The sequence below is a fragment of the Somniosus microcephalus genome, chromosome 31, assembly GCF_052327205.1.
Source record: "Somniosus microcephalus isolate GS21.2 chromosome 31, FLI_Smic_1.0, whole genome shotgun sequence".
Taxonomy (NCBI): domain Eukaryota; kingdom Metazoa; phylum Chordata; class Chondrichthyes; order Squaliformes; family Somniosidae; genus Somniosus; species Somniosus microcephalus.
Genome location: NC_141017.1, coordinates 35122224 through 35145157, shown reverse-complemented (window position 1 = coordinate 35145157; position 22934 = coordinate 35122224). Strand labels below are relative to the sequence as shown.

The 22934-nt window shown below is 46.5% G+C and overlaps 1 protein-coding gene across 1 annotated transcript; it reads right to left on the bottom strand.

Moving 5' to 3' along the window:
- Positions 1-5731: 5731 nt before the first annotated feature.
- Positions 5732-22710, bottom strand: ubl5 (ubiquitin like protein 5). Its single transcript, XM_085971767.1, has 5 exons — positions 22606-22710; positions 17654-17721; positions 14761-14844; positions 10655-10692; positions 5732-6897 (listed from the first exon to the last, which is right to left on the bottom strand). Exons 2-5 carry the CDS (start codon positions 17707-17709, stop codon positions 6854-6856), a joined length of 222 nt encoding a protein of 73 aa, XP_085827893.1. The 5' UTR covers positions 17710-17721; positions 22606-22710; the 3' UTR covers positions 5732-6853.
- Between the last annotated feature and the right edge of the window lie 224 nt (positions 22711-22934).

Sequence of the window (22934 nt, the reverse complement as noted above, 5' to 3'; positions counted from 1 at the left end):
GCATTGCTGTTTGTGGGAGCTTGCTGTGCGCAAATTGGCTGCCGCATTTCAACAGTGACTCCACTTCAAAAAAAAAAGTACTTCATTGGCTGTAAAGCGCTTTGGGACATCCGGTGGTCGTGTAAGGTGCTATAGAAATGCAAGCCTTTCTTTTCTTTCCTCTCCCAACTCCCCCTAAAAGGGTGTCCATACAAAATAGGCCTATGCTTGGAGGTAGAGGAGCAAGCGGCAAGACCACGAAGGACTGACGATATAGATTCATTTACCACATCATCTCCAGCCCCACCCCAAGGTCTCCCCTTAGATCTTCGGGGATGGAAGCCTTCTGGCTACTGTTTTTTGGACAGCAAGAAGGCCCCACAGCTGGGTTTCCCCTCCCGTTTCCAGGCGCTGCCAAGGAGCAGGCCTACACCTGGGTGCAGCCGGCTTGGGATAATGGCCGGAATCTGCAAATACAGGTGGGTTCAGACCAGGTCAGAGTGAGGGCACTCTTGAGTATTTGCACCCAGATGAATGGGGGAGGAGGGTGGAGGGAAGAGGGAATCAGCTGCTCCCCCACTGCCCCCCCAACAGTTTCGCTGTCCCTCCTTCAGCCCCACAACTCCCCCCCCCACCCCGAGATATCTACGCTCCTCTAATTCTGGCCTCTTGCGCATCCCTGATTTTAATCGCTCCACCATTGGCGGCTGTGCCTTCAGCTGCCTGGGCCCTAAGCTCTGGAATTCCTTCCCTAAATCTCTCCGCCTCTCTCTCCTCCTTTACGGCGCGCCTTAAAACCGACCTCTTCGACCAAGCTTTTGGTCACCTGCCCTAATTTATCCTTATGTGGATCGGTGTCACATTTGTTATCTTAAAATACTCCTGCGCAGCGCCTTGGTTAGTTTTACTACGTTAAAGGCGCTACACAAATACAAGTTGCTGTTGTCCCAGAGAAAATATATTCGCGTACAAGCCGCTACAGCAGCTCCTGGTTCCTAAACAGTGAACATACAAGGAGGAAGGTGATTGTGTCGCTTGACATCTATGTAACAAAAGAAGCAACAATACATCCCAGACAGTAACACATTTCATTGGTCGTGGTACATCTCGTTCTCGCAGCTTTACCAGAATGCAGTTAATTAGGAGAACACCCTTCAATACAGTAAAGAAAGCGTCAAGGACGAATTACAGGGAGTCGCTGGTCCTGAAGATGCAGCCCATTTCAACCAACTATGCATCTGCTCAATGGTGTGAGGCTACTGGCGGAGGAGGTTTAAATGAGTTAAGTAGATGGGAAGGTGGGAGAGGTGCAATGCATATCGGAAACATGGATTGGGTTGTGGGACACTGTCAGTGCCAGCCATTACCCTAGAGCCAAGACAGTGCTATTATAGCAACACATCTTATTGGAAGTGCACTAGTTTTCAAAACCAAAAACACATGTGAAGACTCTATATAACACAGCCATTACTGAATTACATAGAATTTTACAGCAAACAGGCCATTCGGCCCTGTTGGTCTAAGCCGGTGTTTATGCTCCACACAAGTCTCCTCCCACTTTACTTCATCTCTTAATTCACTGTTGTAATGTAGGAAAATATGGCTGGCAAATTTCACACAGCAAGATCTCACAAACAATAATGAGATAGAAACATAGAAGATAGGAGCAGGAGTAGGCCATTCGGCCCCTCGAGCCCGCTCCGCCATTCAATGAGATCATGGCTGATCATCCAAACTCAGTACCCTGTCCCTGCCTTCTCCCCATATCCCTTGATCCCTTTAGCCTTAAGAAATATATCTAACTCCTGACATGATCACATAATGTTTGAGTGGCTTAGGTCAAGGAATAAGTGTTGGCTAGGACACCAGTGGAACTCCCCTGCTCTTCTTTAGATAGTGCCATGAGATCTTTTAGTTAATGCCAGCCGAAATTAAGTGCTCAAGTCTCTGAAATGGGGCTTGAACCCATGACCTTCACGGAGCGGACACCGTAAACTAAAATGGCAGGGGGTTGGGAACCTGAGCAGGGAGACAGAGGAAAGGGAAACAGGGATAAAAGCAAAAGATAGGAAGGAGAAAAACAAAAGTGGCAGTCAGAGAAATCAACGGTTTAAATCAAACGTGGCCACAGTAAATAATAATTCTAATAGGTCTAAGAGCGTTAAAAAAACAAGCCTGAAGGCTTTGTGTCTTAATGCGAGGAGCATTTGTAATAAGGTGGACGAATTGGCTGCGCAAATAGAGGTAAACGAATATGATTTGGTTGGGATTACGGGAACGTGGCTCAAGGATGGCCAAGACTGGGAACTCAACATCCAGGGGTATTCGATATTCAGGAAAGATAGGCAAAAAGGAAAGGGAGGTGGGGTAGCATTACTGGTTAAAGAAGGGATTAATACAATTGTAATGAAGGATATTAGCTCTGATGATGTGGAATCTGTATGGGTAGAATTGAGAAATACTAAGGGGAAAAAAACATTAGTGGGAGTGGTATATAGACCTCCCAACAGTAAGGCGGAGGTTGGGGATGGCATGAAAAGGGAAATTAAAGAAGCGTGCAATAAGGGCACAGCAGTCATCATGGGTGACTTTAAAATACATATAGATTGGGCCAACCAAATTAGTAACAATACTGTGGAGGAGGAATTCCTGGAGTGTTTACGGGATGGTTTCCTGGACCAATATGTCGAGGAACCAACCAGCGATCAGGCCATCTTAGATTGGGTATTATGTAACGAGAAAGGATTAATTAGCAATCTTGTTGTACGAGGCCCCTTGGGTCGGAGCGATCATAATATGATCGAATTCTTCATTAAGATGGAGAATGAAGTAGTTGACTCAGAGACTAGGGTCCTCAATTTAAATAAAGGAAACTACGATGGTTTGAGGAGCGAGTTGGGTAGGATTGATTGGGGAATGGCACTCAAAGGGTTGACGGTGGATAGGCAATGGCAAACATTCAAAGACCGAATGGATGAGCTGCAGAATTTGTTTATCCCAGTTTGGCATAAAAATAAAACAAAAAAGGTGACTCAACCGTGGCTAACAAGGGAAAATAGGGATAGCATAAGATCCAAGGAGACGACATATAAATTGGCCAGAAAAAGCAATAATCCTGAGGATTGGGAGCAGTTTAGGATTCAACAAAGGAGGACAAAGGGATTAATTAAGAAAGGGAAAATAGAATATGAGAGTAAGCTATCAGGGAACATAAAAACTGACTGTAAAAGCTTTTATAGATATGTGAAGAGAAAAAGATTGGTGAAGTCAAGCGTAGGTCCCTTGCAGTCAGAATCAGGGGAATTTATAATGGGAAACAAAGAAATGGCAGACCAACTAAATTCATACTTTGGTTCTGTCGTCACAAAGGAGGACACAAATAACCTCCCAGAGATGCCGGGGAACATAGGGTCTGATGAAAGGGTGGAACTGAAAGAAATCAGTATTTGTAGGGAAATGGTGTTAGGAAAATTGATGGGACTGAAGGCCAATAAATCCCCAGGGCCTGATAATCTACATCCCAGGGTACTTAAGGAAGTGGCCCTAGAAATAGTAGATGCTTTGCTGGTCATCTTCCAGAACTCGATAGACTCTGGAACAGTACCCATGGATTGGAGGGTAGCTAATGTTACCCCACTATTCAAAAAAGGTGGTAGAGAAAAAGCGGGGAATTATAGACCGGTAAGCCTGACATTGCTGGTGGGGAAAATGCTAGAATCTATTATAAAAGATGTAATAGCAGGGCACTTGGTAAGCAGTGACAGGATCGGACAAAGTCAACATGGATTTACAAAAGGTAATCATGCTTGACTAATCTAATGGAATTTTTTGAGGATGTAACTGGTAAAATAGATAAGGGAGAACCAGTGGGGATGTGGTGTATTTCAGAAGGCTTTCGATAAGGTCCCACATAAGAGATTAGCGTGCAAAATTAAGGCACATGGGATTGGGGGCAAGGTATTGACTTGGATAGAGAACTGGTTGGCGGACAGAAAGCAAAGAGTTGGAATAAACGGGTCGTTTTCCGAGTGGCAGGCAGTGACTAGTGGGGTACCGCAAGGATCGGTCCTAGGACCCCAGCTGTTCACAATATATATTAATGATCTGGGCGAGGGAATTGGATGTAATATCTCCAAATTTGCAGACGACACAAAGCTGGGTGGGAGGGTAAGCTGTGAGGAGGAGGTTGTGAAACTCCAGTACGATTTGGACAGATTGGGTGATTGGGCAGAAACATGGCAAATGCACTGTAATGTGGATAAATGTGAGGTTATCCACTTTGGTGGCAAAAACAGGAAGGAAGATTATTTGAATGGCAATGGATTGGGAGAAGGGGAAGTGCAGAGACCTGGGTGTTCTTGTGCACCAGTCGCTGAAGGTAAGCATGCAGGTGCAGCAGGCGGTTAAGAAGGCAAATGGTATGTTGGCCTTCGTAGCAAGAGGGTTCGAGTACAGGAACAAGGATGTCTTGCTACAGTTGTACAGGGCCTTGGTGAGACCGCACCTTGAGTATTGTGTGCAGTTTTGGTCGCCTTACCTGAGGAAGGACGTTCTTGCTATGGAAGGAGTGCAGCGAAGATTCACCAGGCTGATACCTGGGATGGCAGGAATGACGTATGAGGAGAGATTGTGTCGATTGGGCTTATACTCACTGGAGTTTAGAAGATTGAGAGGGGATCTCATCGAAACCTATAAAATTCTGTCAGGCCTGGACAGACTAGATGCAGGAAGGATGTTTATGATGGCCGGGGAGTCCAGAACCAGGGGTCATAGTCTAAGGATAAGGGGTAAGCCATTTAGGACTGAAATGAGGAGGAATTTCTTCACCCAGAGTGGTGAACCTGTGGAATTCTCTGCCACAGAGGGCAGTGGAGGCCAGTTCATTAAATATATTCAAAAAAGAGTTGGATATATTTCTTAAGGCTAAAGGGATCAAGGGATATGGGGAGAAGGCAGGGACCGGGTACTGAGTTTGGATGATCAGCCATGATCTCATTGAATGGTGGAGCAGGCTCAAAGGGCCGAATGGCCTACTCCTGCTCCTATCTTCTATGTTTCTATGACACAACTTCTGCATCATGGGAACACCACCACCTCCAAGTTCCCCCTCCAAGTCACACACCATTCTGACTTGGAAATATATCGGCCGATCCTTCATCATCGCCGGGTCAAAATCCTGGAACTCCCTCCCTAACAGCGGTTCAAGGCGGCGGCTCACCACCACCTTCTCAAGGGCAATGAGGGATGGGCCATAAATATTGGCCTTGCCAGCGACGCCCGCATCCCATGAACTAATTTTTTTTAAATGGTACAAAAGCCATGAGAATTTTATATATACTAAGGAACAGGGAACCAGTGCACATAAATTGAGCCTGCAGTGGGTTAGGATTTCAGCCTCAGTAGAAGGGAGCTGGAGCTTTGGGCGGTCTTTGCAGTGGGCTGGATGTAGGGGGTTAACGTTCTGCTCAGATTAAACAGCCAGGGTGGAAGGTGGAACTGGCTTCCGACACAAGTTCAACAGGGTGGCTTTCATTCATTTAAAACCAACAGTACAGTACATTAGCTGGAAATAAAAGGCGTATTACTCAGATATTTAGCTTTTGTTTTAGCATTCCGAGTCAACTGGAAAAAGTGGCTGTCCCAGGGAGCCGGCAGTGCAGCTAATGAACACGATGCACAGATCTGGAATCCATTCCAGCCAAAGTACAGGTTACGCGGGGAGAAAATTGCACCATGAAAAACACAAACAAGGTGAAGCAAATCTCCAGATTTTAATTCTATTCAATCAATTTCAGTCTACATTTTAACATGGTTCTCTTTAACATAGCCCACTTTACACAGAACAGCAACTTTCTGAAGGTGGGTTAGCATTCTCTCCCACCGTCAGCCTGCTAATTGGGTTTCTTGCACCTGCGTGCGGGGGAAAAAAAATACTGAATGCAATGCTCGTCTCCGACCTCTGCTAAGCCGAACGCTGAAGATGGAATCTCGACCAACTATCAAGGTCCAGCTCCTCGCTAACCCAACGAGGGCCTCAATCCCTTCAAATTATTATTTTCTTCGCCATGCAGTATGTGTTGGCGATTCATACAGCGAGTTTAATCAATACAGGAAACTTTGTGCTATCCGGCACCGAGCTGCTGCCGTTGCCTCAAAACTTCCGGATAGACCAGCGTCAATGTTATCAGATAGCTTTTCATCTCCGTATCTGACAACAAAGACTGTTGCTTAGCAACAGCTTGTAAACACTCGGCCCAGTAGCTTGGAAGCGTCTCTGAAGCTGTTGCTAAGCTACAAAGACGCTTTCCAGAGCCTGCCTGTGAAAAGAATGCTAGGAGAAGAAAAAAAAAACCTAACCAAAACGGCTGCTGATTTCTGCCGTTAGATCGAAGCTGCCGGACATTCAACCTCCGGATAGCACAAAGTTTCCTGTAGGTGACCTGGCTGCAGAGTGTTGTGGTAATGGTAGGCCTCAGCTTGGTGGGAAGCACAAGCCAATAAATGGCCCAGCTTTCAGCCTGAAAACATGCTGAATGAAGCAGTGTATGTGGGGTCAGGAGGGAGGAGAAAGGTGCTGGTTAAAGCACAGAAGAACATATACATACAGTCACTTTAGTCATCTATTAAACTTTGGGAATTAAAAACCTCAGATTGGACCTGGACAAGAAACCAGAAATTAAAGTTGTGCTGAAATACAAAATATAGTTTAAAAAAAATGAGGAACACTGGACATGTAAGACATACAAAAACAAAATCATCAGTGTTCTTCACAAAAGCATACACAAAACTTCATTGTGAAGCCACAAGTCCTTTTTCTCCATGAACTGGGTAGATGGTTGCTGACAAGCTTATCCTCCTCGGGGTGCAATATACTTTATTGGTAGTAGAGCTCCAAGTTCATCCCATCATGGATCTCATCTGAAAGCAGCCTGGTTAAGGCTTACAAACACCGAGGATGCAGAGACTGTATTAAGCTGCGCAGTTCAACCCCAATATACACGGCATCCACAAGAATCACTCCAATCAGTGCCATTTTACACAGCGTACAAGCTGGAAATAGGGGCATTTTCTTAATCAAAGAGGCAAAAAAAAAAACCCTGCAAATCTGAAACAAAGGAATTTGACTGAATTTTTTTTTTTTGAAGAAGTCACCAGCAATGTTCCTTTTAAGCAGTGCGGCTGCACAGCGCTCTGGACCTCCCGCGCTGCCGGCTTTTCAAAAGAAAAACTGCACGTGCGCAGTATTTTGAATGGGCCGCGCACCCAAAAAAAAATGAAGGGGAACATTGGTCACCAGGCTAGTGGATGAGGGTCACCCAGTAGACAGAGCCGACCTGGACTTTCAGAAAGCTTTTGATAGGGTACCTCACAAGAGGCTTCTCCAGAAGATGGAGCGTTGTGGAATTAGCGGTGATCTTCCGCGGTGGATTGAGAACTGGCTGAATGCCTGAAGGCAAAAAGTTGTTGTCAATGGATTGGGATCAGCTTGGGGATTGGTTAAGCAATTGGTGTCCCACAGGGATCGCTGTTAGGACTGTTGCTATTTACTAGTCATTATTAACCTATATAACATATAAAATTCTGACAGGGCTAGACAGACTGGATGCAGGGAGGATGTTTCCCCTGGCTGGGGGGTGTCTAGAACGAGGGGTCACAGTCTCAGGATACGGGGTAGGACGTTTAGGACTGAAATGAGGAGAAATTTCTTCACTCAGAGGGTGGTGAACCTGTGGAATTCTCTACCACAGAAGGCTGTGGAGGCCAAGTCACTGAATATATTTAAGAAGGAGATAGATAAATTCCTAGACACAAAAGGCGTCAAGGGGTATGGGGAGAGAGCGGGAATATGGTATTGAGATAGAGGATCAGCCATGATCATATTGAATGGCGGAGCAGGCTCGAAGGGCTGAATGGCCGACTCCTGCTCCTATTGTTCTATGTTTCTATGTAGGAGTTGGGGAAATGATGCACTAGTTTTCAGACAATTGGAAACTGTGTGCAAGTGTTAGGACTGCAGAGGGTGCTCACTTCCTGCAAACATCTCGATGTGTTGGGGGAATGAGCCAGTGTTTGGCAAATAATATTTAACTTAGAAACGTGCATGTGAGCATGTCTAAAGCTAAATATAGCCATACACCCTTCAGGGAACAGAACTGAAGCCAGTGGTGAAAGAGATCTGGGTGTTACAGAGCAGCACTCTCTAAAAGGCCATGACTGATGCCATGGGGCTGCAGCTGAAGCAAACAGGGAATCGAGGCCCTGTTCACACTGCAAGATAAAGCATACTACTTTGTCCTTGGACAAGACCATGGTTAGGCCGCAGTTAGAATACTGGCTCCTGACTCGGTTTTCTGACATGGTGGGGGCATCGAGACTTTGGAAAGGGTGCAGAGGAGGATCACAAGATTGATTGCCAGATTGAAATACCTCAGATACCCCAAAAAAAAGGGTTCATAGAGCTGGCTCTGTATACTTTAGAAAAGCATAGACTCGGGTGATTTAATCGAGGTTTATAAAATAATGAAGGGACTAGATTGTGCTTATGTGGACCATTTCTTTCCCAACTGAACAAGTTAAGGAGCAGGGGTCATATTTACAAATTATACAATGGCAAAACTGGTTTGATGTTGGTCGGTTCTTCTTCCCCCCCCACCACCCCCCCACAGTGGGCCTGTGGAACAGGTTGCTGGCTCATGCGATGAATGCCGATTCAATATATTCCTTCAAGAGAGAGCTGGGCTTGCTGCTGGCTGGGGAACGGGCCATCTCGTGCGAGGGGTAGGTATCCTGTAATTAATGTTTCCCCGCTAAGGTGTGCGACTACGCACCGTTCGGGAGGTCCCGTGCAGGCCGCTCACCAGTTCCTGCCGCTGGAAGACACCACACACCAAAACAAAACCTGGACTAGTTTCTATCATCTAAAGGGGTCGGAGTGTAATTTTTGCCCCGTCTTTTTTTTTTAACCTCTCTCAGGAGATTACGTGGCTCCAGGTGAGTAGGGAGTGCCCGTATCATGATGCATAAGGCATCACAACTATATGGGACGGGCTAGATGGGGCCAGCGGGCCTTTTCCTGCCTGTAATTTTCCTATGTTCGGGACTGGAGTCACCTATAGGCCAGGCTGGGTAAGGACGGCAGGTTTCCTTCCCTGAAAAGGACATTAGTGAACCGACCGGGTATTAATGGCAATCTGACAATTTCATGGTCACTTTTACTGACACCAGGTTTTTATTTCCAGATTTTAAAACAGAATTCAAATACTCAAACTGCCACGTGGGGTTTGAAAACACGTTCTCTGGATTATTAGTCCAGGATTCTGGATTACTAGTAAAGTAGCATAACCACGAATTGCAATTCCCCCGAGATATATAAAATAGTTTTGGCAGTTATGTATGTATCTAAGTGGGGGGGGGGCGTAGGTTAAGATACGATCACTTGTCAGAGATTAGGCTAAAATGCAGCAAAGGCAGATGGGGTAAGATCTTTCCCTTGGCTGGCTAGAACAGCCAAGCGAGTGAGTATAGATAAGTCCCTAGCAGGCCAAGTCCAGCAAATTTGTGCTCAATTTGATGGCAATTGATAAGTCTTCAAGAGGCCATAAGATGGCTGGTATGAGAAATAGAAATGTTATTCTGATATAGGGGAGGGAGGAAGGAGGTCACTTTTTTGGAGATTTTAAACTCTGCATCTAGCCCACTAAATCGCGGGAGTACTCAAGACCCGAGGACTAAGCCAAAAAAAAGATTCTATCCCATCCATGTCACTCAAACTTGAACTTTACTATTCCACCATGAGAACAAGCCAACTTCCCCCCCCCCCCCCCCCGCCCCCCGCCCCAATAACTCTGCCTTTGCACAGGAGCGCGAGCAGGCACACAAGGACACAGTATGATGTCTAGGAGGTGGAAAAAAAAGCTACCTTCCAGTTGGTGCTGTTCTGCCTAACAAGAGCACCCTCGGCATTGTGGATACAAGATAGTTTGCCAATACACTGCGCCACATAGCCTTTACCAGTGCTCGTTAAATTCCCAAGTGCCAGCTACATTGCCGGCTACCTCCAGGTTGTATTGTTGTATCCTCTTCCTCTTGTTCAAGTTAAAATGGGATTTCTCTCCCATAACGAAAGTGATCTACGTTGTGTGCAGATCATGGGTTTTCACACTGGGGCCCTTGGCCTCCATGGGACCCCCGAGGTCATCAGATTTTCTGTATTTTTGACTTAATAGCACGTTATTTCTGTTGTTAAAAAAAAACACCTCAATTTCTGCAACATTTTCCTCAGAGAAGTAGACACTCTTTTGGAAATTAGGACGGGGAGGTGGTGGGTTACCAGACATGTGTAAATATTTTAATATTTGCAATGGGGCCCCGTACATGCTCCATTTCATATCCTGGAAATGAAAGTGTCCTCGTGTACCTGCTCACACTCCTGTGCAAAGACCGAGTTATGGGGGAAAAAGTTTGTTTGTTCTCATGATGGAACAGCAGAATTCAAGGTTGAGGAGAGCCAGTTAAAGGGCCCGCGCACGGAATTTATTTATTTATTTATTTTTATAAACACAGGGAACGCTGATCAGGGAGGCATCAATATTTGCAACGGGCCCCCCCACTCCCCAATACGTACAGCAAAGGTTGAAAACCATTGGTATAGATTCACAAGAGCAACAAAAGATACAATCTTGCAACTGAACATGATTCTTGAAAATGGTATACCTAGAATTAGAAAAAGTTAAATTAGAATGAAGAATTGAAATACAGGAAACTTTCGTTTAACCGGAGGTTAAATGTCCGGAAAGCTCCATCTACCGGCAAAATTCACGAGTCATTTCCTATAAGTTTTTTTACATCTCGTTGCTTTTTTTTCCCCCCAGTCAGGCTCTGCAAGGTCTAGCTGAAGCTGTTGCTTAGCTACAGAGACGCTTTTAAGCTACGGCCGACTGTTTTGAAGCTGTTGCTAAGCAACAGGGTTTGTTGATTCACACGGAGCTCAAAAGCTCCGTACGTTTTAACATTAGCGCTGGTTTCATAAGAACATAAGAAATAGGAGCAGGAGTAGGCCAATCGGCCCCTCGAGCCTGCTCCGCCATTCAATAAGATCATGGCTGATCTGATCCTAACCGCCAATCCACTATCACAGAACCATCTCCTGAATCTAACAGAATTAGACACACGAAATAGGAGCAGGATCAGGCTACACGGCCCCTGGGCTCGCTCCACTACCCACAGGGCCATGACCGATCCGAACCTAGACTCATGTCCAAATTCCTGCCCGCTCCCCGTAACCTTTAATTCCCTTTACTTCTAGGAAACTGTCTATTTCTGTTTTAAATTTATGTAATGATGTAGCTTCTACAGCTTTTTGGGGCAGCATATTCCATGGACCTACCACCCTCTGAGTGAAGTAGTTCCTCCTCATCTCAGTTTTGAAAGAGCAGCCCCTTATTCGAAGACTGTGCCCCCTAGTTCTAGTTTCACCCATCATCAGGAACATCTTCCCCGCATCCACCCGATCCAACCCCTTCACAATCTTATATGTTTCAATAAGATCGCCTCTCATTCTTCTGAACTCCAATGAGTAGAGTCCCAATCGACTCAACCTCTCCTCATACGTCCATTCCCTCATCCCCGGGATTAACCGAGTGAACCTTCTTTGTACTGACTCGAGAGCAAGTATGTCCTTTCTTAAGTATGGACACCAAAACTGTACGCAGTATTCCAGGTGCGGTCTCACCAATACCTTGTACAACTGAAGCAATACCTCCCTATTTTTATATTCTATCCCCCTAGCAATGAAAGCCAACATTCCATTGGCCTTCTTAATCACTTGCTGCACCTGCATACTAACCTTTTGAGTTTCGTGCACCAGGACCCCCAGATCCCTTTGTACTTCAGTACTTTCCAGTTTCTTGCCATTAAGATAATAACTTGCTCTACGATTTTTCCTGCCAAAGTGCATAACCTCACACTTTCCAGTATTGTATTCCATCTGCCAAATCTTTGCCCACTTACTTAGCCTGTCTATGTCCCCTTGCAGGTTTTTAATGTCCTCCTCACTCACTACTTTTCCTCCCATCTTAGTATCATCTGCAAACTTTGATATGTTACACTCGGTCCCCTCCTCCAAATCGTTAATATAGATTGTAAAGAGTTGGGGACCCAGCACCGACCCCTGCGGAACACCACTAGTTACTGATTGCCAGTCTGAGAATGAACCATTTATCCCAACTCTCTGCCTTCTGTTAGATAGCCAATCCTCTATCCATGCCAGAATATTACCCCCAATCCTGTGATTTTTTATCTTAAGCAATAATCTTTTGTGTGGCACCTTGTCAAATGCCTTTTGGAAGTCTAAATACATTACGTCCACTGGTTCCCCTTTATCCACCCTATATGTTACTTCCTCAAAGAACTCCAGCAAATTTGTCAAACATGACTTCCCCTTCATAAAACCATGCTGACTTTGTCCTATTAAATTATGATTATCCAAATGTCCTGTTACTGTCTCCTTAATAATGGACTCCAAAATTTTACCTACCACAGATGTTAGGCTAACCAGTCTATAGTTTCCAGCCTTCTGTCTACTGCCCTTTTTAAATAAGGGTGTTACATTAGCAGTTTTCCAGTCTGCCGGGACCTTTGCTGAGTCCAGGGAGTTTTGGAAAATTATTACTAGTGCATCCACAATCCCTACCGCCACTTCCCTCAAGACCCTAGGATGTAAGCCATCAGGTCCAGGTGATTTATCCGCCTTGAGTCCCATTATTTTACCGAGTACCACTTCCTTAGTGATTTTGACCGTGTTTAGCTCCTCCCCCCCTTTAGCCCCCTGTTTGTCCAGTGTTGGGATATTCTTAGTGTCTTCTACTGTAAAGACTGATGTAAAATATTCAGTGTTTTTGCCATCTCCATATTTCCCACCATTAATTTCCCGGTCTCATCCTCTAAGGGACCAACATTTACTTTAGCCACTCTTTTTCTTTTTATATAACTATAAAAACTCTTACTATCTGTTTTTATATTTTTTGCTAATTTACTTTCATAATCTATCTTCCCTTTCTTAATCAATCTTTTTGTTATTTTTTGCTGTCTTTTAAAGTTTTCCCAATCCTCTATCCTCCCACTAGATTTGGCTACCTTATATGCCCTTGCTTTTAGTCGAATACTATCCTTAATTTCTTTACTTAGCCACGGATGGCTGTCTTTTCTTTTACACCCTTTTCTTCTCAGTGGAATATATTTTTTTTGGAAGTTGTAAAATAACTCCTTAAATGTACACCACTGATCATGTATCGTCTTACCCTTTAATCTATTTTCCCAATCCACTCTACTCAATTCCGCTCTCATACCTTCATAGTCTCCTTTATTCAAGCTTAGCACGCTTGTTTGAGATCCAACCTTCTCACCCTCTAATTGAATATGGAATTCAACCATGTTATGGTCACTCATTCCAAGGGGATCCTTTACTAGGACATTTTTAATTAATCCCATCTCGTTACACAGGACCAGATCTAAGGGTGCTTGCCCCCTGGTCGGTTCAGTTACATACTGCTCAAGAAACCCATCCCTAATACACTCAATGAACTCATCCTCAAGGCAGCCCTGCCCAATTTGATTTGTCCAATTAATATGATAGTTAAAATCCCCCATAATTATAGATGTTCCCTTATTACAAGCCTCAACTATTTCCTGATTGATACTCCGTCCAACAGAGTTGCCACTGTTCAGAGGCCTATAGACTATGCCCACTAGTGTTTTTTTCCCCTTATTATTCCTTACCTCCACCCAAACTGTTTCATTATCCTGATCTTCTGACCCAATATCATTTCTCTGTATTACAGTGATTCCTTCCTTTATTAACATAGCCACCCCACCCTCCCCTTCCTTCCTGCCTGTCCTTCCTGATCGTTAAATAACCTGGTATGTTTAATTCCCAGGCATTGTCACCCTGCAGCCATGTTTCTGTAATGGCCACAAGATCATACCCATATGTAGTTATTTGTGCCATTAACTCGTCTATTTTGTTACGAATGCTACGTGCATTCAGATAGAGAACTTTCAAAGATGTTTTGTGACACTTAGTTCCTGCTTTTGCCCTTTTTATTACTTTACCTTTTACTCCATACCTTCTGCCCCTTCCTGACACGCTCTGGTTTTTAATTTCCCCACTGCTACCTAAGTCTATGACCTTCTCTGTTGTCATTTTTATTATTTGCTCTCTAGGAACCTCCCCCCCACTAGTTAGTTTAAAGCCCTCTCTACAGCCCTAGTTATATGATCCGCCAGGACTCTAGTCCCAGCACTGGCCAAGTGAAGCCCGTCCCAACGGAACAGCTCCCTCCTGCCCCAGTACTGGTGCCAGTGTCCCAGGAAGCAAAACCCATTTCTCCCACACCAGTCTTTGAGCCACGCATTTAACTCTCTAATTTTATTTGTCCTAGCCAAATTCGCTCGTGGCTCAGGTAATAATCCAGGCTCAGGTAATAATACGGCAGTTTTGATGGTACGGCACCAGCTTGGTCCCGTCAGTGCCGGATACGAGAAAGTTTCCTGTAAATGCTCGTCATCCAACTTGGGGCCAATACAGGACGATGCAGCCATTTCAACTCCGTCGTGGGAAGGGCTCGAATGCTGAAAACTGTTACAATCCACACACAAGCAATGAGATTCTTTTTACAGCAAGATAAATTCTACAAAAATCTGCCCAATTTAGTATATTAAAAAAAAAAAATTAATTAGAATTCAGGAAGTTAGTGTCACCAAGAGCTACGCAAGAGAACAAACCATTTCTTTAAGACGAGCTTGTCCCATTTTGTTCCAGTCTGCGCAGCTATCAACTTCTTCAGATCTTCTATGGTATCATCAGGACTAGAAGGAAGAAATGTTAAGGAAAAACAAACCCCACATTCCTTAGTTGTAACTGACTGTTGGAACTTGAGTTTATTTAGCATATTCCCAATATATTACACTATCTTGGACATTGTAAATGGCTCCCCTTCCTTTTAACACAGCCCTCATTACCCCCTCCTCAAAAAGATCCACCATGTTCCACATCCCCTTCCTCACTAAGTCCTCAAATGGTGCCCATCTTTCCCGCAACCCCATGTGCAAATCTCCCCAATCAGGTTTCCATTCCTGCTGCAACAATGACACGGCCCCAGCCAGAGGCGCAAGCTGCTTCCTCTGTCTCTGTGGTGCATTAGCCCCTCGCCTTCGCTGCAGCTGTCGACAAGGTGGACCACACCGTCCTTCTCAAAAACGCTGCTGCCCGCAGCCTAACCCACTCACTCATCACCCCCGCCTGACCTACTTTGATCCCCAGTCCTCCAATGCCTCAAGTTTAAAATTCTCATCCTCGTGTCCCAATCCCTTCATGGCCTCGTCTCTCCCTATCCCTATAACCTCCTCAACCCTACAACCCCCTCCACCCTACAACCCCCTCCCCTCCCCACATAACTCGCCATTCCTCTGATCATCCCACATCCTCTGCGTCCCACCATTCGAAGCCGTGCCTTCAGCTGCCTGGACCCCCAAGTTCTGGAATTCCCCTCGCTGAACTACTCCGCCTCTCCATCTTCCTATCCTGCTTTCATACCTCCCTTAAACCCTCACCTTTGACCTACATCCTAGTACCCTATGGTGAGCGGGTTACAGGGGCTCTCAAGTTGGGCACTGTTTAAGATTGTGGCTTTTAATGCATTTCTCCCAAACAATCAAAACACAATTATAATTTACTGAAAGCCTAGTGAAAAAAAAAAACTACAGCGAGGCTCTAACATTTTCATATACTCCCCATTGTGATTCACAGAAAATCTAGTGACAAGGCGACCAGTTCCTTTTATTGTGGACTCACATCCTGGAAGGTCATTGTACAGCCTTAATCTTGTTGGTTATTCCATGAAACCCCCCCCCCCACCCCTCACAATCAGTCGGGGCAGACGAGATGCTCATTCCAGTCGCGGCCTCCATTCCTTTGAGGCAGCAGCCTCTCGGCTTTTTGCTCAGTCGCACGCTGCGGAGCCTCAAAAGGGCCATAAGTTTCTACTCACGTGTAGACACCTCAAGCTGCGGGTACCGACAGATCTTGGTGTTTGTTAAGAGTGGACGGACTCTTCCGCTGCTGCAACATTTAAAATCTTTTTGGCCCTTTTGGCCACATATTCACGGGCGTGTAGGACAGAAAAGCCGCATTTCTGCAGGGAGATACTTTTTCTCCCCCGAGAGAGGTGTGTTTCTGGAACGGCCTAAAGAGTCAGCAGATGCAGAAGGAAGGCTACGTAAACTAAACAAATGCGTCTGTGGCCTGAATGATGCTGCGAGGGTCTGGTATTTTTCCAGTGATATCTGTTTTTTTTTTTTTTAAATTTGCTTACAATGCTTTATTCAGAGACACATATGACATACTGTGCACCCACAAGAGAAGCTTGCAACCCTTCCCCAGCCGACTCCCAAATATGTGTGAGAGCAAGAGTCCCCAATTACTTCCCACCACCTGCATACCATTAACACAACAACTTGTATATTTATATATACAGGAAACTCTTTGGTATCCGGCACCAACGGGACCTGCGTGGTGCCGGTTTATCAAAAAGTCCGGATTATAGAGAGGTATAGTTAAAAGGTACGAGAGCTCCGTACACAGCAACAAATCCAGGCTTCCCTGTTGCTTAGCAACATGTGCAGGAACTCCGGCCACAGACCAAGCGTCCCTGTTGCTTAGCAACAAGTGCACAAACCCCGGTTACACAGCCACAGATCCAGGAACTGCCACTAATACGAAGTAAAACTTACCTGAACCTACTCCTGAATTTTGCCGGTTAGCAGAGATTTCCGGTTATTTAGGTGCCGGTTAAAAGAGTTTCCTGTAGCACCTTTAACGTAGTAAAACGTTCCCAAGGCGCTGCACAGGAGTATTACAAGATAAAAATTTGACAGCGAGCCACATAAGGATAAATTAGGGCAGCTGACCAAAAGCTCGGTCAAAGAGGTAGGTTTTACGGAGCGTCTTAAGGGAGGAAAGAGAGGTAGAGAGGTGGAGAGGTTTAGGCAGGGAATTCCAGAGTTTAGGGCCCCAGGCAACAGAAGGCACGGCCACCAATGGTGGAGTGATTATAATCAGGGATGCTCAAGAGGGCAGAATTAGAGGAGCGCAGATATCTCGGGGGGGTTGTGGGGCTGAAGGAGATTACAGAGATAGGGAGGGGCGAGGGCCATGGAGGGATTTGAAAAGGATGAGAATTTTGAAATCGAGGCGCTGCTTAACCGGGAGCCGATGTAGGGCAGCTCAACTCAATTACTTTCCACCACTTAAGTACAATTAACAGTGTTCAGATTTAGAATGTACTCGTCAACGAGGCAACAGTGGTAAGAACAGCCTTTCTGAAACATCCAGGACCAAGAAATTCAAACAGGCCAAATCAGCAAGTAATGAGACAGATTACCAGGGCTCATAGGTCACACACAAGTAACACTGCCCACAAGCTGCAGTTCAGACACCCCAATATTTTCCGTCTCCAACATGTGCTACTCATTGTATGCATGGATACAGGGCCTGTAACTAACAGGTGAGCGGGTACCAACAGACGAGCACTCACCGAGCTCACTTCCCCACCACTGAAGGGCTGATGCATTCCAATTAAAAAGACAGTAATATTTCACCACCTATCTTAAAGGATACTTGCACTTCACTCGAACTTTCTTTCCTAAGCGATCATTGCAAATTATCTCAATCATTCTTATGAATTCCTAGAAAGAGGGGAAAAAAAGATTAATTTAAAAGAAAACTTCACAATGCAACTTACTGGAATAAAAATACCATATCCATATGAACTATTAAAAAGTTATGATCTGGAACGTGCTGCCTGAAAGGGCAGTGGGAGCAGATTCAATAATAAATTCCAAAAGGGAATTGGATAAATACTTGAAGGGCAAAATGTGCAGGGCTGTGGGGAAAGAGCAGGGGGGAGTGCGACTAACTGGAGAGCTCTTTCAAAGAGCCGGCACAGGCACGATGGAGCGAATGGCCTCCTCCTGTGTTGGATCATTCTATTAGAATATATACAATAACCTCTATTTTGATCTTAACTGTATCCAATTCCAGTACTCCAATGGGAATAAACAGTCAAATTTCTTCTTCTTAGGCAGTCCCTCGGAACCGAGGATGACTTGCTTCCACATTAAAAATGAGTTCTCAGGTGACTGATGAGTCCAATGCGGGACCGACAGTCTCTGTCACAGGTGGGGCAGACGGTGGTTGAAGGGGCGGGTGGGTGGGGTGCTTGGGTTGATGTGCGCTCCTTCCGCTGTTTGCGCTTGGCTTCCGCTTGCTCCCGGCGAAGAGACTTGAGGTGTTCGGCGCCTTCCCGGATGCTTCTCCTCCACTTTGTGCGGTCTTGGGCCAGGGATTCCCAGGTGTCGGTGGGGATGTTGCACTTTTTCAAGGAGGCTTTGAGGGTGCCCTTGAGCGTTTCCTCTGCCCACCTGGGGCTCTCTTGCCGTGTCGGAGCTCCGAGTAGAGCGAGTCAAATTTACAGTATGGGCAAGTGTGGTGACATTTAAGTAAGCTATCATTTGCAGTACAGCGTCCAGTATCAAAGTAAAATAACTATAGACACTGCAGGTGGAAGCCCTCCTTCAATGCTGCACTGGAGCGTTGCAACAACAACTTGCATTCTTTAATAATGATCAACCCCGGCCTGGTGAATTGAGCTACCATCTGAGCCAAGCTGATACCCCTGACTTTAGAATAAAAGAGCACAGGAGGCCATTTGGCCCATTGTGTCTGCTCTTTGGTAAAGCTATCCAATCAGTCCCATCCCTCTGCTCTTTCCCCACAGTCCTGCAAAAAAACAAAATTCTCTTTCAAGTAATTATCCAATTCCCTTTTGGAAGTTACTATTGAATCTGTTTCCAGCACCCTTTCAGGCAGCGCGCTGACGCAACGTGTCCCCGCTCACCCCATCATTCGTGGCCCACACCCTCGCCTCCGAGTCAGAAGGTTGTGGGTTCAAGTCCCACTCCAGAGACTGGAGCACGTAATCCAAGCTGGCACTCCCGGTGCAGTACTGAGGGAGTGCTGCACTGTCGGAGGGGCAGTACTGAGGGAGCGCTGCACTATCAGAGGGGCAGTACTGAGGGAGCGCCGCACTGTCGGAGGGGCAGTACTGAGGGAGCGCTGCACTGTCGGAGGGGCAGTACTGAGGGAGTGCTGCACTATCAGAGGGGCAGTACTGAGGGAGCGCCGCACTGTCGGAGGGGCAGTACTGAGGGAGTGCTGCACTGTCGGAGGGGCAGTACTGAGGGAGTGCTGCACTGTCGGAGGGGTAGTACTGAGGGAGTGCTGCACTGTCGGAGGGGTAGTACTGAGGGAGCGCCGCACTGTCGGAGGGGTAGTACTGAGGGAGCGCTGCACTATCAGAGGGGCAGTACTGAGGGAGCGCCGCACTGTCGGAGGGGCAGTACTGAGGGAGCACCGCACTGTCGGAGGGGCAGTACTGAGGGAGTGCTGCACTGTCGGAGGGGCAGTACTGAGGGAGCGCCGCACTATCGGAGGGGCAGTACTGAGGGAGCGCCGCACTGTCGGAGGGGCAGTACTGAGGGAGCACCGCACTGTCGGAGGGGCAGTACTGAGGGAGCGCTGCACTGTCGGAGGGGCAGTACTGAGGGAGTGCTGCACTGTCGGAGGGGCAGTACTGAGGGAGCGCTGCACTATCAGAGGGGCAGTACTGAGGGAGCGCCGCACTGTCGGAGGGGCAGTACTGAGGGAGCACCGCACTGTCGGAGGGGCAGTACTGAGGGAGTGCTGCACTGTCGGAGGGGCAGTACTGAGGGAGCGCCGCACTGTCGGAGGGGCAGTACTGAGGGAGTGCTGCACTGTCGGAGGGGCAGTACTGAGGGAGCGCCGCACTGTCGGAGGGGCAGTACTGAGGGAGTGCTGCACTGTCGGAGGGGCAGTACTGAGGGAGCACCGCACTGTCGGAGGGGCAGTACTGAGGGAGCGCTGCACTGTCGGAGGGGCAGTACTGAGGGAGTGCTGCACTGTCGGAGGGGCAGTGCTGAGGGAGCGCCGCACTGTCGGAGGGGCAGTACTGAGGGAGCACCGCACTGTCGGAGGGGCAGTACTGAGGGAGTGCTGCACTGTCGGAGGGGCAGTACTGAGGGAGCGCTGCACTGTCGGAGGGGCCGTCTTTCGGATGAGACGTTAAACCGAGGGCTCCGTCTGCTCTCTCGGGTGGACGTAAAAGATTCCACGGCACTATTTCAAAGAAGAGCAGGGGAGTTCTCCCCTGTATTCTGAGCCAATATTTATCCCTCAATCAACATCACAAACAGATTATCCAGTCATTATCACAGTGGTGTTTGTGGGAGCTTGCTGTGCTGAGAAGTCCTGAGGTAGTGAAAGGCGCTATAGAAATGTACGTCTTTTTCATTAATCCACCCAGGGCCCTGAATACTCCAGAAGGCCTGTAATTATCTGGAATGTGTCCAAACCCACAAGAACCTGTATCTAAGGTGTGGAGAACACTCTAGAAAATTAGAAATCTACCTCATATTTAATTTTAAAATGAAAAGACCCAGTGCATAGGAACAGGAGGAGGCCATTCAGCCCCTCGAGCCTGTTCCGCCATTCAATGAGATCATGGCTGATCTGCGACCTAATTCCATCCACCCGCCTTTGGCCCCTATCCCTTAATACCTTTGGTTAACAGAAAGCTATCAATCTCAGATTTAAAATTAGCAACTGACCCAGCATCAATTGCTGTTTGAGGAAGAGAGTTCCAAACTTCTACCAGCCTTTGTGTGTAGAAGTGTTTCCTAATTTCACTCCTGAAAGGCCTGGCTCTAACTTTTAGACTCTGCCCCCTAGTCCTAGAATCCCCAACCAGCAGAAATAGTTTCTCTCCATCTACCCTATCTGTGAGGTATTACATTTTGGTAGGAAGAATAGGGAGGTCACTTATCACTTGGTGGGTGCGAGCCAAGGTGGGGTAGAGGAACAAAAGAATCTCAGACTACAAATACATAAATCAATAAAAGTGGCAACACAGGTTAGCAAAGCCATAAAAAAGCAAACCAAGCACTAGGGTTTATTTCTAGAGGTACAGAATTGAAAAGAAGGGAAGTTATGCTAAACCTGTATCAAACCTTGGTTAGACCACACTTGGAGTACTGCGTACAATTCTGGTTGCCTTATTATAAAAAGGAAATAGAGGCACTGGAGAGGGTGCAGAGAAGATTTACAAGGATGATACCAGAAATGCGAGGGTATACATATCAGGAAAGGATGAACAGGCTGGGTCTCTTCTCACTCGTCTTTCGGATGAGACATTAAACCGAGGCCCCGTCTGCTCTCTCAGGTGGATGTAACAGATCCCATGGCACTATTTCGAAGAAGAGCAGGGGGGGGGGAAGTTCTCCCCGGTGTCCTGGGCCAATATTTATCCCTCAATCAACATCGCTAAAACAGATGATCTGGTCATTATCACATTGCTGTTTGTGGGAGCTTGCTGTGCGCAAATTGGCTGCTGCGTTTCCTACATTACAACAGTGACCACACTTCAAAAAGTACTTCAATGGCTGTGAAATGCTTTGGGATGTCTGGTTGTCGTGAAAGGCGCTGGAGAAATGCTTATCTTTTCTTTTTTTCTTTCTTAAACCCACATCATCTGCGAGGGTATACCTATCAGGACTAAACAGACTAGATGCAGGAAGGATGTTCTCGATGGCGGGGGAGTCCAGAACCAGGGGTCACAGTCTAAGGATAAGGGGTAAGCCATTTAGGACAGAGATGAGGAGGAATTTCTTCACCCAGAGAGTGGTGAACCTGTGGAATTCTCTACCACAGAAGGCAGTAGAGGCCAATTCATTAAATATATTCAAGAAGGAGTTAGATATATTTCTTAAGGCTAAAGGGATCAAGGGATATGGGGAGAAAGCAGGGACAGGGTACCGAGTTTGGATGATCAGCCATGATCTCATTGAATGGCTGGGCAGGCTCGAGGGGCCGAATGGCCTACTCCTGCTCCTATCTTCTATGTTTCTATATCAGGAAAGGATGAACAGGCTGGGTCTCTTTTTTCTCTTGAAAAGAGAAGACTGAGGGGTGACCTAATAGAGGTCTTTAAAATTATGAAAGGTTTTGATAGAGTGGATACAGAGAGAATGTTTCCACTTGTGGGGAAAGAGCAAAACTAGAGGCCGTCAATATAAGATAGTCACTAAGAAATCCAATAGGGAATTCAGAAGGAACTACTTTACCCAGAGTGGTGAGAATGTGGAAGTCGCTCCCACAGGGAGTGGTTGAAGCGAATAGTATAGATACATTTAAGGGGAGGCTGGACAAGCATCTGAGGTAGAAGGGAATCGAGGGTTATGCTGATAGAGTTAGATGAGGAAAGACGGGAGGAGGCTGGAGTGGAGCATAAACTGGGCCAATATTTATCCCTCAACCTCTCATTTCGAGCATGGACTGGTTGGGCCGAATGGCCTCTTTCTGGGCCCTATATCCGATATTTTCACTTTAATATCTTGAAAACTTCGATCACATCATCCCTTAACCTTCTAAATCCCAGCGAACACAACCCTCCTGCTCTGGGAGCGAATGCAGTCGTTTAGCAGGAAGCCACTTACCTCCTCTAACCCCACTCTTCAGGCTGGCTTCACCCTGACAACAGCGACTAGGCCCCGCTCCCGCCCCCCTTCTACTGATTGACAGCCAGTTCAGCCAATGGAACGCCGCGATTCCGCGATTGACGTCACTGGTCACCGCCCAGCCCACCAATCAAGACGAGCCGCCGGTTGAGCCAATCGGACGCCGGGAAACGCGTGATTGACGTCCGCCCTGCCGACCAATCACCGCCACGCACCGAGTCACGGCCCGCCCACTTGCTCACAGCTCCATTCAGAGCAACAGTTTCTTTAAACCAAAAAATATATATATTTTAAAACACCGATTGCAA